Below are 16,282 nucleotides of genomic sequence, written 5' to 3' on the forward strand. Positions count from 1 at the left end.
GCTGTGTTTTTGGCCGTAAATGGAGCCTGCGAGCTCATTCTGGCTGGTTTCCCCATCTCTTTTACCAAAATTCTGAATTCTGTTGCTGCGGATGTTTTATTCTTAGTTTTTCTTATTTGTTTTTGAGGTGAACTGGTGATTAATAAAGTCTGTTCTAGTCTTCTATTGTATTCTATCACACGACGCAACAGGAAAGTGATCCTCAGCGTTGAATGACCGAACCGGTGAACTGTGGAGCCGTCACGAGCTCCCTCACTGTTGAGATGAGTTTAGGAGTCACGGCAGCTCTTACCGCCTCCACCGTCCCCACACAACGCCTGGGGGATAATCATCGGTATCAGCTCTGATTAGTCGCTGGCTCACAGGAAGTTCTCACTCTGTGGCGGCTCTGAAAGTCTCTGACCTTTTTCAAATGAGTTTCTGATGGATTGTAATTATCACTCTGGAATAGGAATCAGGCTCTTCTGCGTATGAATTAGCCTTTGCTCCACAACGCTCCAAGCTTTCACATACCAACAGTCTTTGTGACTTTGTGATTCAGTAACAGGTAAAAATAGAAAGGAACCCTCCGTGGTTAAATCGAGGTCCCCAGAGGATGTTTCATGTCTTTATCCACTCCAATCATTTTCATTCACACTGATGCTTGACAGGCTTGAGCTTTATCTGACCATATATGAAACCTAAAAGGTTCCACTTCCTTTGACTGAGGACAGGGGAACCTTGCTGTGTTCCCTGCCTCTGATGGACGTCCTGCACTGAGAAGAAACATCTGTGTTTCCTTATTTTTATGTTTTCTTTCACCGTCTGTCTGACTAATACTCAGCGTCTGAAGAAATGCAAACACAGTTAATATGCTCAAACCTTTTCTATAAACACCAAAGAAACACATACAAAATAAAAAATAGCAAGAAATTCATTTCAAGGACAAGATCCCGGATTAGCCCCCAATTGTGTCAGAGAGGAGGAGCTGTGTGAAGCTGTGAGGCAAAGATGGCACTTTATTGTTGCTATTGTTGCACATCCCTGCTGCATGGTTTGAACTGTTTTAATAGCAGCAGGATGAAAAGTGTTCACGGACTGTGTCAGTAAACAAAATCTGCCTATTTTTAAAGCAGTTATACCAAAAATGTGTTTTTCATTTAATATATCACCCAGTCACGGCAGAAATACTGTGTCAGTGATGAGAAGCAGCCCAAACCCTGAACCTCACTCTGGGTAGGGTCGTGGTCAGGGAATGAAAGGCTGTCGTCCTCACACCCTCGCTCAGAATCACAAGCTCATCAGAGTAAAGAAAAACTGTCTGAATTCCCTCCGCAGAGAAAAGATTTCACCTTCTGTCTTCCTCGTAGGTCCAAGTTGACCCAGATTGTGGTGGATGTCTCTGCCGGGCCTTCCAAGGACCGGACGGTGATGTTCCTGGGCTCAGACGATGGGCGGGTCTTGAAGGTTTTGGCCAGCACCCATCCAAATGACAGCTTTGGATCCAAACTGCTGGAGGACATCGACGTCTACAACCCGTCCAAGTAAGACGTGCTTCTGAGGACGGGCGAATCCTCCTGTTCCTCTGTTTAACCGACTGTCTCTGTTTGTGCTCAGGTGCAACGTTCAGGGTCAGGAGGACAGGAGGGTTCTGGGCCTGGAGCTCGATAAGGACCATCACGCCTTGTTTGTGGCTTTCAGCAGCTGTGTGATCAGAGTGCCGCTCAGCCGCTGCGCCCAACATGGAGCCTGCAAAAAGTACGAAATCTCAGACTTGCTGCGAGTCTGGTTTTATTTCATTGGTTTGGATTTCAGCTGGCCTGAAACGGCCTCACTCTGATAACTCTGAAACACCCAGAGACATTAGAGCTGAGGTACGACGCTTCATTTGGAAACATGGTGAATATTTCAGTGAGCGCTCGAGACAACGGAGACGAGCCCAATCAACACGGAGTAGAAGACGACGAAGAGATGGAGCTCGCTCCTAAATTAGAGCCCATTCATCACTGTGTACACACACACACACATGCACATGCACGCGCACACACACACACGCACACACACACACACACACACACACACACACACACACACACACGCTCTGGGTCTTTGTAATTACTCAGCAGGATCAATGAGTGCCAGCTCGTGTGATGTGTGAACACAGCTGCAGCGTACGGAGGCTCCCACCAGCTGTCTCCATCATGGAGACGCTAACAAAGACGTTCCACTCTCCTCCTCCTCCTTCTTCTCCTTCTTTTAGGTGACGTGGTCTCCTCCAACAGTTCACAGATCTGGAAGATGAGCAGATCTGAAGGTGTTTGCTGAAAGACTTTCCTAAAGGTTTAGGGCAGGGGTGTCCAACTCCAGGCCTCGAGGGCCGGTGTCCTGCAGGTTTTAGATCTCACCCTGGGTCAGCACACCTGAATCAAAGGCCTCTGGAGAACTTCAGGACATGTTGAGGAGGTCATTTATCCATTTAAATCAGCTGTGATGGATCAAGGACACATCTAAAACCTGCAGGACACCGGCCCTCGAGGCCTGGAGTTCCCTAGCTGTGCTTTAGGGGATCATTAGCCAGCGACGTTTAAAGCTCTCCCTGCTGCTCTGCAGGTGTTCTCAGAGCGTGAGAACACCTGAGTGATGAGGAAGAGCCCAAACTCTAACTCCTCTTCCTCTCCTCCCTCTGCAGAGCCTGCCTGGCCTCTCGTGACCCATACTGTATCTGGCTTCGGACCGGGAGCTGCGCCAACGTTGCGCCGGGTTTCAAGTACGTATTATTTCCTGTTTCTGTGTCTGTGGCGCTCTATCTCTTCCTTTTCTTTGCTCTGCCTCCTTTCAGCCTCAGATGGCTAATAAAGCTCTGATGGCTCGGGCCGTATTTCTGCCCGCCTCAGCATCACAGATGTCGCCTCTCCGCCCGAGAGAGGACGGCGGGGAAACGTGGCGCCTGCACCGTGTTCATGTAAATCTGTGCCTGTAACAGTTGTCAGGAGTCGAGCTGCTCGTTGTCTCAGAGAAATCAGGTGATTTACTCCCTCAGCTACGCTTCCCTCAAACACAGGTGAAACAGGAAGCGTGTTGACCTTTGAACCAGTGACAGCCTCTCAGGCTCACAATGAAGCTGCTAAAAATCAGCTGTAGTTCCTCTGATGTCCAGCAGAGGCTCTCATGAACACGTTTGCAGGCCTCTAAGAAAACTGGTTTGGTCTATGGTGAGGGGCGTGGCCTCTGTGACTGACAGGTGGATGGTGACACAGGCGGCTCGTGTTGGTGCTGTTAGAGCCTGTTGGAGCATTTGTGGTAATCTGACCAATCACACGGCTGCTGTGAGGTTGCTGTGCTACCAGAGGCGGAGCTCCAGGTCTGCTGACTGAACTTTGAGGGTTGTGATTGGATGATACTCACAGGTATCTGTGTGTGTTTGCTGGAGCCTCGTGGTGAAAAATGTTTGCTTGCTTCTGTTAGAAACCATCATACCAGCGCCAAGGTGATGTTGTCCATCTTTTATATACAGTCTCAGTGTTTACTGTGACGTCATCGTCGTTAAACCGAAGACCGAGCCGGTCCTCTGTCGACATTCCCGGTGAAACGTTTCAGGAAGCTCGTTCAGCCCCAAACAAACCGGCTCAGCGCTGAGAGGCTCGCAGGCTCCTCGAGAGGGCGCAGAGGCGTGAGTCAGAGGAACGTCTGCGCCATGAACACGTTTCACCTCCGATCAGAGAGGCAGACGCTGATCTCTGCGGCGTCTGCGGCGTCGGGCTGAAGCACAAACTGCAGCATCCATGTGAGTCCCCGCAGCACTGTGAACGGCCACGAAAAACGCCCGTTTGAGACGCCGCGTGAAACGCTGAGGGAGAATTGGTGATGCGAGAGCTGCCTCGGCCAATCCCTGTCCAGCAGCAAAAACACTGTAAATGGAAGACGGCAAGCTTGTTTACCAGCTTTAACCATCTCAGCCTAAAAACACACACACACACACACACACACACACACACACACACACACACACACACACAGAGCGGTGTGTTCATCTCCTAATCAATAGGTCCACAGTGTCAGGTAGCTCGCGCCCACTCCACAGCTCTTCAGGGCCATCGATCGATCGATCTGTGGACGCGGCGTCGGTTAGTCCGCCGGGTCCGCAGATCGATCTGATGTTGTTTTCATACGCTGGTCGGGGGAGGGGTGTTTCAGCCGCTGTAATATCATCAGCTGGGGTCCTCAGACGGCAGGCGAGAGAACGATCACAGGAAGTGAGTGGAAACATCCCAAACTGTGAAACTGGAGCTCTTGGAGGAATCCTGCAGCTTCAGCGTGTCCTGGAGATAAAATCAGACACTTTGTGTTCTTTGAACTTATCTGCGCCTGAAACGAGTCGTCCTTGTTTCACAAAGGCAAACGGAGCTTTTCAAAATAAAGCTGTGTTCAGTGAATGATGTGAGGATGAAAGCATGTAAAGATGAAGCTCTGGTCGGATCAGTCTGAGCAAACATCTGGTCTGCACATGTGGAATAACTCAGATATTTCCTGCAGAAACACTGAAAATATCTCGAGTCAGTTTACGCACGACGAAGGCAGCACGGCGCGGTTACAGTCTGCACGCTTTCCCAACACGCCTCATTTTGTACTTTCTTTTTCTCTGGAAGTGTCAGGGATTAGCTGGAAACGCCGATGCTAATTTTTCCCTTCACACTCATCTGAGTGTGTGCTCTGTAGCACCGAGCCTTTCTCTCTTCATCACGAGGAATATTTGTTTCCTGTGAGTGTGTGCCGTCTGCAGGGACCTCTGCTTCGCTCCAAGCACAATTCACAAGAAAGGCTCGAGTCAGGAAGCCGCTCGCCTGGGAGCAAAACGCCGGCAGGGTGTTTGCACTCCGCCATGCTTCCTCCAGCTCGTCCTGCGGCTGATTTGTTTACATCCATACAAACGTGCAGACGGGCTCGATGTGTTTCAAGTGTACGACATCAGCTCATCATTTAACCTGAAATCACTTTATCTGAGCTTTATTCAGCACAGCATACGAGGCGTCATGTTACAGAGTGATGTGACGAGGCTTACAGGCGTGTTGCCTCTGCACATACATGAGTGATGTACATAGACTCGTTGCCTAGCTGCGCCTCACTGTGGTCCACTCACACGCTCGGCGTCCCGAGCTGTCACGCTGCAGACGCTGCAGGTGGTTATTTATGATGACCATCATAGAGCTGACAGGAAATGATGGCGTCCTGCTCAGATGGCGATGATGATGGAGGTGCAAACAGATGGTTTTGGTGCAAACGGTGTTTAGAGGAAGTCACACAGATGATCTCCACCACAGCAGCGTGAACGACACACAGCGGGCGTTGCCATGCAGAAGGAGCAGAGAGGAGGATTTAAATGGACGGGGTGAGATAAAAAGGAAGCGAGGAAGGAAACGGAGAGCAAGGCGAAGCTGTGATGCAAGAGGTGGAAAGGAGGAAGATGAGAGAGGAGCAGCAGCACAAAGACAGAGGAAGAGATCTGTGTCAGGAAGACGTGCAGCCGGGTTTGTCGGAGAGATTCACGGCGCTCTGACTCAGCACTTTGGTCCGCTCACCGCAGCTTTTATGAGGTTCGTCTTGTTTAAAGTCGGGGATGGATATCTGTGGAGGACCACAGCGCTGACTCTGTGCTGACGACGGTGTTTTGTAGGATGTTTAAAACGTCTTCCTGACGCGTCGTCAGCGAGGCGTTCACGTGCAGTCCGAAATGTGGACGCTGAGCGTTGTTTCCAGGAGGATCAGAGAAAGAGTTTTGGTGCTGAGTCGTTCCAATCGCCCGTTTTTTGTCTCATTATTTTCTCACTGCTCTGCTGAAACTGAAGCTGATGTTTTGGACGTCTCATTGAAACCGAAGCACGCAGAAACCTCTGCAGCCTGAAGCTGGCACACCTGCCGGAGGCTGAGCTGCAGCTTCTGCTCTCAGAGGCGTTCCTGCAGAGCTGAAGGAGTTTCAGCTCCTCAGACTTCTGCTGAAAAGTAACAGATTCCCTCCGGGGAGAAGAAGGGATCAGGGAAGAGGAAGTTTAGCAGCTTATATAACTCCATGTGAAGACAGAAAATGGAGAAGCAGCTGCAGAATACTAAAAAAGGACAGCAGGAGGAGGAGGAGGCAGGTAGAGAGCCAGTTAACTGAAAACATCCGTGTGGTTTAAAATCCAAACTGAACTCAGATGTTTAGGGGGCGCTCTCAGAGTCGGCCATGTTCACGTCGCTCCACCCTCCTCCCGTGTCAATGACACGATCGATGAAGCATCAGCGACCCTCACAGGTCTGCCCACTTTACTGTAACAACGACTGATGACGTCATAAAACGACAGCAGCTGGAACAGCTGGCTGGGTCGCTCAGGCGGGTGATTAACGTTGCTCCTGCAGTCAGTCTGCACCTCTTATCAAGCAGCACGGCGTGTTGCCTCACACTGACACTCTGGCCTCCTCACGGCCCAAACACCTGCAGGAGACACACCTGAGCGGGTCCAGGGTTCAGTCCTGATGGTTCCACCATCGCTCTGGTCGGCATCGCGGTGCCTACTGTGTTTGACATGCCGGCTGGGAAAGGTCACATGGAGGACCGTTCATCAATGACGGGCAGCGGTGGGCGGGGCCGGTGCCAGCAGCGTTTCCGTCCTGGGCGTGAATGTAACAGCGATGCTGTGAAAGCGCCTACGTACACATTTGTGTTCTTCAGCCGCACATGCCCGACCTGCCTCCACGCCATCAGCACCAAAACGCCATTCAGCATCAGCGGCGTTTTCTGGCTGACTGACGGAGTCTATTTCCATCCCCTCCTCCTCCTCCCTGGCGCGCCCCTCTGCGTGAGCGAGGCGTTCAGGTGCCTGAACACGGCTGGGATTTATAGCGACCTCCTCCTGTTCTCGCTCCTCACTTACAGCTCAGCCCACGCTGGTGGAAGCTGGAGCGAGCGCGGGGGCGGCACTCGCAGAGGTAAATATAGAGCGACGAGGAAGCGAGAGCAAAACGCTTCATAATAAATTCAGTTTAACGAATGTTCTGCAGCGCCCGCTCCTCCATAATTCATCCAACTTTTTTGGGTGGTGTGGTTTTATCTCTCTGGCGTGCAGACGGTCTGAGCGGGGAGGGAGAGTGTGCTCGCTGTGTACACAGGAAGCTCTGCAGACACACTCCCACGTGTGACGGCTTACAGGGGACTCCTGCTCGGGCGGCGCTGTGGGTCTGTGTGGCTGAGCTTCAGTGTTCAGAGGTGTTCCATCGAGGTCCATCGCGCCCCAGCTCGGCTGAATCGTTCGACGGTATCTTCGCGCCTGCCGGCGCCGTCCTTCCCTCTCAGATGTAGTAAGAAGAGGAACACAGGTGTCAGAGGTCACAGCGTGGACAGCACGTTTTACAGCGACGTGTTTTAGAGGCCTGCAGGTGTGTGCAGGTGACGCGTGAGGAGAACTCGGAGCCCTCGGGTGGTGTCAGGCCGCATCCATCACCTGCTGGTCGATCTCCCGTGAACACACTGACACCGGGTGGAGGAGGCGGTCTCCGTTTCAGCTGAGCTCTTTCCTGTAGCGCTGCATTCTGGGATATGGAGTGCAGTCTTCTTCATGTGCTCCCCTTTGTTCCTCTCTCTGACACACCTGGGCAATAATAACGTTGTCACATGGTTTGTGGTGACGCGTTCGGTTCATTTAAGGTTTGGGAAGCATGGAAAACGTGCGCACGCGTGTCTCAGCGCCTCAGGAAACTGGCTGTGTTCCCTCTGTGGCTGTTGTGACAGCGTTGCATGTTTGGTCACATGTTGTTGTAAACGGTGAACATTCATCCAAATGCTTCTTTTTGTGTGTTTGTCAGTAAGTGATGAATCCATCAGACACAAAGCGGAGGAAGAGAGTAAGACAGCTGCCAACCAGCAGGCGTGTTGGCCGTACGGGCAGAGCGTGGTAAAGAGAGCTGGAAACACGCGTGCCAGATAAACTCGGGTGTGGGCTTGGCGCGATCGGGCTGATGGATGCTTCTGTCACAGATCGCAGCGGCGTGGCAAACCCAGCAGCTTTGTGGGCAAAGATTCCAACACCTGGAAACTCTGTGCCGGCTTCGTCTTCCTGTCGATGCTGGCTCGCTTTTCTTGTTGTTTGGAAGAAAAGCTTTGATCGCCGGACGCTGGGAGAGCGGCTCGGTAATAACTGCTGACAGATTTCAGATTTCCTGGTGAGCGTTTGAAGATGGCCCGTCTGTCCGACTGCCGTTAACGTCGAGATTAAACCTGTTCTTGTCCTTTACCTGAGGCCTTTGAAGCTCAGGGTCACCTCCACGTGCACAGATGTGGAAGTCGGGCGTCCGTTGGTTATTTAGCTGCGCGTGTTTGAGCGGCACAGATCAGCTGAGAGGACGCTCACACGGCTGGTAGTGAGTCACAGCAGCAGGCAGAACAGCTGCTGAAAGCGGGTCGTACGTTCCGGCTTGGATACGCGTCCCAGCTTTCCTCTCAGCATCGTCTCCGTGGTGATCATTCCCGCTGCCACCATCGTGACCCTCCCGAGCGATTGCTGTGGACGACCTTAGTCCTCGTGCTGAGGCCGATCCAGTCTCACAGTCAGAGGAGCGTAGGACGCACACGGATGGTGTAAAGGCGGTGACATCATGGACGTGTGCGCGACACATGTCGTAGTTTCAGGTTATTACCTTTGATCCCCGACTGAGAAGAAGTCAGTAAAAGCTGCTGATGGCCCGGGCGGAGGCTCTGAAACTGCCCACGTGACGGAGACGCTCTCCTGGGAATCATCAGACGCGTCGGTGATGCAGACAACTGGGAGGAATGCACGCCGCGTTGATTGGACTGGGAATGTTGGGAAACTCGCTCCTGTGTTAACGTGTTTTATCTTTCTAACAGCCCACTGGTGTTTGTGTGGCGGCGGTACTCGCTCCACTTTTTTGTCCCGTGTGGCTGTGAAATCCTGATTTGTTGCCTCTTTAAAAATGGATTTGAAGGTCAGGTGGAGGCGCTGGTGGTGATGGAGTCAGAGACGGTAAACAGCAGGGACAAAACGGCGAGCAGGAGACGCCAAGCGGAAAGTAAATGACTTCATTTACAGCAGCTTTACTGATACAGTGTGTGTGTGTGTGTGTGTGTGTGTGTGTGTGTGTGTGTGTGTGTGTGTGTGCGCGCCTGTGTGCGTGTGAGTGTTTCATGGTCACTTCTTGTCCCCGTCTGTCTTCGGGCTGGACGACCTTCCTCCCTTTAATTGGACGAGCTCCTGTGGCCTTCGCACGGAGCCGTGTGCTGCAGATGAACCATGTGACAAAATCTGATTAAATGTTGTCCCAAGCCGTCACCTGTCACTGATTAAGCTCCCCGGGAACAGTAACCGGCAGCGCCGCGTCTGGTTTTGTTCGATGTTTCACCGTCCTGATTGTCGTCTCCTCTCCTCCCTCTCCTTGTTCCGTGTCTGCAGGGCGGGGTTTGAGCAGGATATCGAGGGCGACCACTCGTTTCATCCGGACAGCTGCCCGCGGTGAGATAAACCTGCAGGTTACACCCACAGTGCTACACCCACAGTGCTACACCCACAGTGCGCACGATAACAGCTGTATGCGTGTTTGTGTGGACCGAGGGTCCTGCTTACCTGCACGGTTACACCAGACTGGTTCTATAGAAGGTCCCCAACTTAGACACTGCAATGATCCCTGCAAACATCCATCCATCCAGCCAACAGCCACACCCGACCAGCCAGCCAAAACCAGCCATCCAGCATCATTCCCATCAGCCATGCCACCATCCCTCCCCTCTACAGCCAGCCCATGCAGCCAGCCAGGCATCCATCGAGCCCGCAGGCAGCCAGCAGCCAGCCGAGCAGCCGCCAGCCAGCCCCAGCGAGCCGGCCAGCAGCCCCAGCGAGGCAGCCAGGCACTGCCAGCCAGCCAGCTAGGCAGCCAGCCAGCCAGCCATCACAGTAATCGAGCATCCAGCCAGCCCGATGCAGCCAGCCAGCAGGCAGGCCATCCATCCAGCAGCCATGCTACCCCGGCCAGGCAGCCAGCCAGTTCTATCAGCCATGTCATCCAGCACCCAATCCCAGCGAGGCAGCCATCATCCATCCATGCTAGTCACTATCACCAGCCAGCTATCACCTGCCAGCCAGCAGCCAGCCATCCAGGCACCCATCGACCCACTATTGCACCATTCCCAGCATCTCATTATCCATCCAGCCATTCATCCCAGCAGTCCTTCTCCGCCATCATCATTCCATCACCATCCAGCCATCCTCTATTCCATCTATTCCTCCATCCATCCACCATCGATCAGCCTCTGGCCATCACCATCTCATCACACCCATCGACCCATTCAGCCAGCCATCCATCATTCATCATCCCAAGCCAGCCATCCATCCATCTATTCATCCATCCATCCATCTATTCATCCATCTATTCATCCATCCAGCCATCCATCCATCCATCTATTCATCTATTCATCCATCCATCCATCCATCCATCCATCCATCTATTCATCCATCCATCCATCTATTCATCCATTCATCCATCCATTCATCCATCTATTCATCCATCATATCATCCATCCATCCATCCATCTATTCATCCATTCATCCATCCATCCATTCCTCCATACATACATACATCCTTTCTTTATCTATAATATAAACCCACCCACCTGTCCACACACACACACACACACACACACACACACACACACACACACACACACACACACATTATCTCTAATCCATCAGATCAGCTCAGCTCCTGTCAGCAGGTCTGATGAGAGGGGTCTGGGTTGAACTTTCAAAATAAGACCAGCAGCACTGTAAGTAGAAATCTGCTATGAGTGGCATGGCTTTGTTCAGTTCACTGCAAAAAAAGAGTTACCATGGCAACCTGCCCAAGTAAGGTCCATGTGTGACCATATGTCAAAGCGACGAACAGGAAGTGTGACACTCAGGTCTATGCACAAACACAGAGAGGTACAGGAAGTGAAGTGGAGAATAAATGAGATGAATCTGTTTTATTTTGAATCTGTGCAGCTGACGTGTTGGCTACGACACGGAACCAGGAGTCCACCGCCGACTCCGCCTACGGTAAGAAACCTTTCTTCTTCTGTTGTTAGTGTTGATCAGAGGGCTGTGGGTCCTCACAGTGACCGTATAAACATGACCTTTTGTGACCTACATATGCAAACGGATTAAAGGTGTGTGTAAGGACAGGCCACAATATGAGCAAATACGTCCTGTTACCTTCTGCTTCTGACGCTAATGAAGGTCCAAGCACTGGATGACTTTAAGATTATTCAGATGGGAGTTTGAGTTAAAAAGTCTGTCAGCGAGCGTGGAACCTGGAGGACGTGACTCTGAGGAACGTCCTCATCTGCTAACGAGCTCCGGCTCGACCGTTGACGTACAGTAGCTCGTCGCGCGGTTTGACATCATTACCCTCGCTAGTTCCCAGCCCCACAGATCAAACGCAGCTGCCTGCTCTGTATTCAGGCTGCAGCTCGCCTGCTACCTGCCTGTCAGGAGTCCTGCTGGGAAGCCGGCCGGTGTATTGTCATTCAGAGCGCCGGCAGACCCACGCAGTGAATCCATTAAGGCTCCGGGAGCTGCATTACTGTGATTAAAGCTGGAGAGGGGACAGGCGTGCACGTCGCTGATAGGCGCTCTACTTGACATCAGCCGACTTCGTCTTTCAGGAGTGCGTCAAGTGTTCTCGAGAGGCGGCGGCGCGTCAGCAGCCACAATAGCAGTGATGAAATGGAGAAAGGTGAACGGAGCGGGTCACCGTGCTGCGAAGGCGACGGGGAATCAGGAGGAAGTGAGGAGATGAAGGAGTGCATAGTAAAACATCACAGACGTAATCAGGTCTGACAGGCCGGCTGAGCTCCTGTAGGCCACGCCCTGTAAGCGACTGCAAGCCACTTTGGAGCCCACCTCCACCCCAGCTGCGCTCATGATGTCACAGTTTGATGGCTGTGATATGTGACTGAGTTATCACCTGCGTGTGTGTGTGTGTGCATGAAGCTGATATTAACATGTATGAGCCATGTGTGAGTCTCCAGTGGGAACTTTTCCTCGTTCACACGTCAGCCTCGGCGTGTCCTGTTTGTCGAGTGAAGCTGTGTTTGACATCAGGACCTCGAGTGTGACGAGCAGCATGTGAAACGTCGGTTTTTCTGAGCTGCATCCATGTGTGTGATGTTTGTGCACGCAGCAGTGCGAGCGTGATGCTGTGTGCACGCCGGCTGCGCTCAGGTGTTTGTGCACTTCAGCTCCGCCCCTCATTTGCCTCCTAAATCGGTGAAACGGCAGCAGGAAGCGAGCACAAAGCCGCAGCCTGCAGTCATGTACACGCTGGGTTAGAGAACAAAGACTTCCCCGTAATCAATACCCGTGTGCAGGCGATTAGCCCCGACTGACTGAAATGATTGCAGACGTAGCAGATGCGAAGCAGCGGGGACGCTCCGACGTGCTCGCAGGGATTCGTCTCCTGACTCGAGCTAATCGTATCGTCATTAACTCTCCTTTCAGTTTCAGGGTTTATTGATGCCTGCGGGGATTGCACCGCAGCTCGATAAAGATGCAGGGTGACTCTGTCCGTGCTCGCCGCCGCGCCCGTTTTTCACACTCAGTGTGGAGCTCTGATTGTAAGAGAGCTGCTGCTGCTGCCCTGGTGGCCTGATAGCAGGCACCTCCTTCATAATGGCGTCTGAACCATTAACTTCCTGGTGTCGGGCAGCCGGGCGTGAAGGACTCAGACAACAATGAATGAGTGATGTTTGAGCACACGTTCATCCACAGCGCCACGCTAGAGTGGCTGTCGTTACTGTAATGACATCGTTTTGCAGAGAACGGTTCCCATAACGACGTTTTCTCTGCAAATTGGTTCTTTAATGCCGTGCGACGCAGCCCCGTGGACTCGCTGTGGACTCGCTGCACTGAGATTGGCCTCATGCAGCAGTGTGCTCTTTTTATTAGAGGAGCGCCGGTGTTCTGGGAATCCATCCTACCTGACAAACCATCCTACCCGTTGTTTCTGCGCATGCGCACAACACGAAATGAAGTGCCAAACCATCCTACCTTTATTATTACGAGCTACAAACATACTAACAGCTAAGATTTAGTGGCGAACCATCCTACCTTTGTTAATCTGAGCTAGACGCATATTTTCACAGCTAAAAATCAGTGGCAAACCATCCTACCTTTGTGAATATGAACTAGAAGCATACTTTAACGGCTAAAATAAAGTGCCAAACCATCCTACCTTTGTGAATGTGAGCTACAACCATACTCTGATGCACAAAGTTAAGTGGCAAACCGTCATACCTACTTAAATTGTGCTGGAATTGCTCTGTGACAGCAGAAATGTGCATAAACTACTTACGGTAGGATGTTTTGTCAGAACACCGGCGCTGTGAGTCGTGCAGACGCCGGTGCTTCCTGGGTGACGTGACTGCGGTTTGTGCGCGTTCCTGATCGTAGGATGGCCGATCCAGGAAATGAAGTTTGTGCTGTTAGCGTGGGTCCGACAGACCGGGCTCAGGTCGGCGCTCACACGCCTGTCAGGCCGACAGGCGTCACGGATGATGATGTAAAACCACGAGAACGATCATCAAACTTCTCAGCTGCTGGTTTGTGATGTTTTGTCCTGCTGACGGGACACACGTGAACTCGTCCTCACCGAGAAGCGAGCGCCGCGATCGGCCGCGGACCCAAGCGGTCTGAGGGGGTTTGTGCTGCCACAGGGAGGAGATGGCGTCCGGCGTTCTTCCATCTTTTTAATGACATGAAAGTGAGCGCTGACATTTAAAGGACGCTCGCAGCTCTGACCTGTTCAGTGTCTTATGGTGACATTTGTTTGAAGGTTTTTCAGAGATATCTCAGAATCACTTCTCTGATCCTCCAACTGCATCAGTGGCTCCCAACAAAGACTGTATGTAAAAGATGGAGGCTCACCTGCAGCTCTAACACCTGCCTCCTGGCTCCTCCCTGTATCTGAAACCTCGCAATACGCCCCCCATCAAGCTGCGCCTGTAGCATGTCAGCTTCTTAGGACGGGATGGACGAACAGTACTCACGGTATTCGGGTACTCAGTACTCTCAGTACTCTCAGTACTCTTAGTAACCCCAAATTGCTCTCCGATGCATCCACCGAAGTATGAATGTGGGTGAATGCACAAGTTGTGTAAAGCACTTTGAGTGCTCAGAAGAGTAGAAAAGCGCTATATAAGAACCAGTCCATTTACTCAGGTACTCAGTACTCTCAGTACTCGCACTTCTCTCAGTACTCAGTACTCAGAGTACTCTACCTGGTGCTGTGAGTTTCTTCAGCAGTCTGTCTCTGTGAGATCCGCAGAGCTCGCGGCGCTCACCTTAACCTGTTGCAGCTGATCATGTGACATCTGTTAGCAGGGGCGGGGCCTCGAGCTGTCTGCTCAGGGGTCACATTCATATCACCATAGCAACGCTGTTAGTGATCACACACACACTTTCAGCCTGCATCGCTGCTGTAGCTCACAGGAGCGTGGGAGGTTGTTGTTATTGGGAGCTGCTGTTACTGTGTGTGTGTGTGTGTGTGTGTGTGTGTGCGCCCGCGCGCGCGGTGGGGGGGTGCACCTCAAGGTTTACGAGGACGCTCTGAGACGTGTTACCTGTAGTTTAGCTGCAGACTTTGTTGTGCGTGTCGTGTTGCAGGACGGCGTGAACGAGCACCGCCTTTATCTCTGTGGTAGAAAGCAGTAGCCTCGCCGCACGCCCTCCAGAAGAGACGACATCCTAATTACAGTGTGTGCGCCGACGACACCGAGCGTGTGATTACAGCGGCGCGCTGACGGCTCCAGCGCACAAAAACAAAAGCGTGTGTGTCGCCTAAAGTGTGAAGTGTGTGTGATCATGTGTTTGCCAAATGCTTTGGCGAGAGCGTTTGCATCTCAGAGTGTGTGAGAGCAGGAAAAAGAGCCGTCACAGTGTGTTAAAGTGCTTTTTAATGAGCTGGAGCTCTTACAAATGGACTGAGCGTGTCGTGTGGCTCACGCTGAAAAGGCGGGGATGAGAGCTGTTAGGAAGCAGCCAGAAGCTGTTGTGTTGACGCTAATTGTCTTCATTTTCTCCGACTGAAAGCAGCTTCGCTGGACAGATTTCAGGCGGCCGTTTGTTGCTAACGAGCGCCCGCCTTCTTCAAGTGATGGCGCTGATAGCTTTGACGCTCTCGGCTCTCAGAACAGGAAGTGACAGGGAGAGTGAGACAGGGGGTGAGCTCTGTGTGTGATGGTGCTGGGTGTCTCCACCCTGCAGTGGCTCTGGTGCTTAGACATGGTCACAGGTGAGGGGAGGAGCAGAGTGTGAAGGTGACAGCGTCACCTAGACCAGCCCTCGCCCCAAAAACGTATGCTGGAGTTTTCCTCCCCACTGTCGCCAAGCGCTTGCTAGCCTGTTATGGTGCAATTGTTGGGGTTTCCCTGTGTTATTCCAGGGGCTCTACCTTACAGAACAAAGCAGCCTGAGGCAGGCGTCATCATGGAGAAGTGATGGAACTGTGTCACAGCAGGGGACACGGGGACACAGCGGGACACGGGGACACAGCGGGACACAGGGTGGCACAGGGGGACACAGGGGGATACAGCAGGGGACACAGTGGGACACGGGGACCAAGCGGCACACAGCGGGGACACAGCAGGACACGGGGGGATACAGCAGGGGACACAGTGGGATACGGGGACACAGGGAAACACAGCGGGGACACAGGGAGACACAGCGGGGACACAGGGGGACACAGCGGGGACACAGGGAGACACAGCGGGACACGGGGGACACAGCGGGGACACAGGGGAGACACAGCGGGACACAGGGAAACACAGCGGGGACACAGCAGGACACAGCAGGACACAGGGGGGACACAGGGAGACACAGGGAGACACAGCAGAGATACAGCGGGGACACAGCGGGGACACAATGGGACACAGGGAGACACAGGGAGACACAGCGGGGATACAGGGAGAGACAGCGGGACACAGGGTGGCACAGGGGGACACAGCAGGGACACAGCAGGGGACAGGGGAGTGGGCACCTCAGTGTGTGTAGCACCTATAATGACTTCGTGAGGATGCCTCCATCACAGATCTTTTGGATTTTGAGACATGATGCTGAGGTTGGCTAAAGGTGAGAATGAAACATGAGTTCAGGTGAATGTAGGACACTTTGAAGTGCCGATGACTCGTCTGTGTTTCTCTTCTTCAAACTTCAAAAAGCTGTTTGACTTTTCCAGCAACGAGTCAGCAACCAGGGGCTTCATTAGAAGGTCCTCACAAACATGCCAG

General features: G+C 52.5%; 1 protein-coding gene across 1 annotated transcript in view; it reads left to right on the forward strand.

Moving 5' to 3' along the window:
- LOC120729308 (semaphorin-6D-like) overlaps positions 1-16,282 on the forward strand; it is a 51,207-nt gene that overhangs the window by 21,937 nt on the left and 12,988 nt on the right. Inside the window, exons 14-18 of the mRNA XM_040024862.1 lie at positions 1,350-1,523; positions 1,597-1,737; positions 2,669-2,746; positions 9,417-9,466; positions 11,001-11,054. Coding sequence (XP_039880796.1) covers positions 1,350-1,523; positions 1,597-1,737; positions 2,669-2,746; positions 9,417-9,466; positions 11,001-11,054 — 497 coding nt within the window. The remainder of the gene's footprint in view (positions 1-1,349; positions 1,524-1,596; positions 1,738-2,668; positions 2,747-9,416; positions 9,467-11,000; positions 11,055-16,282) is intronic.

The sequence above is a fragment of the Simochromis diagramma genome, unplaced genomic scaffold (genome assembly GCF_900408965.1).
Source record: "Simochromis diagramma unplaced genomic scaffold, fSimDia1.1 OVJJ01000297.1, whole genome shotgun sequence".
NCBI lineage: Eukaryota > Metazoa > Chordata > Actinopteri > Cichliformes > Cichlidae > Simochromis > Simochromis diagramma.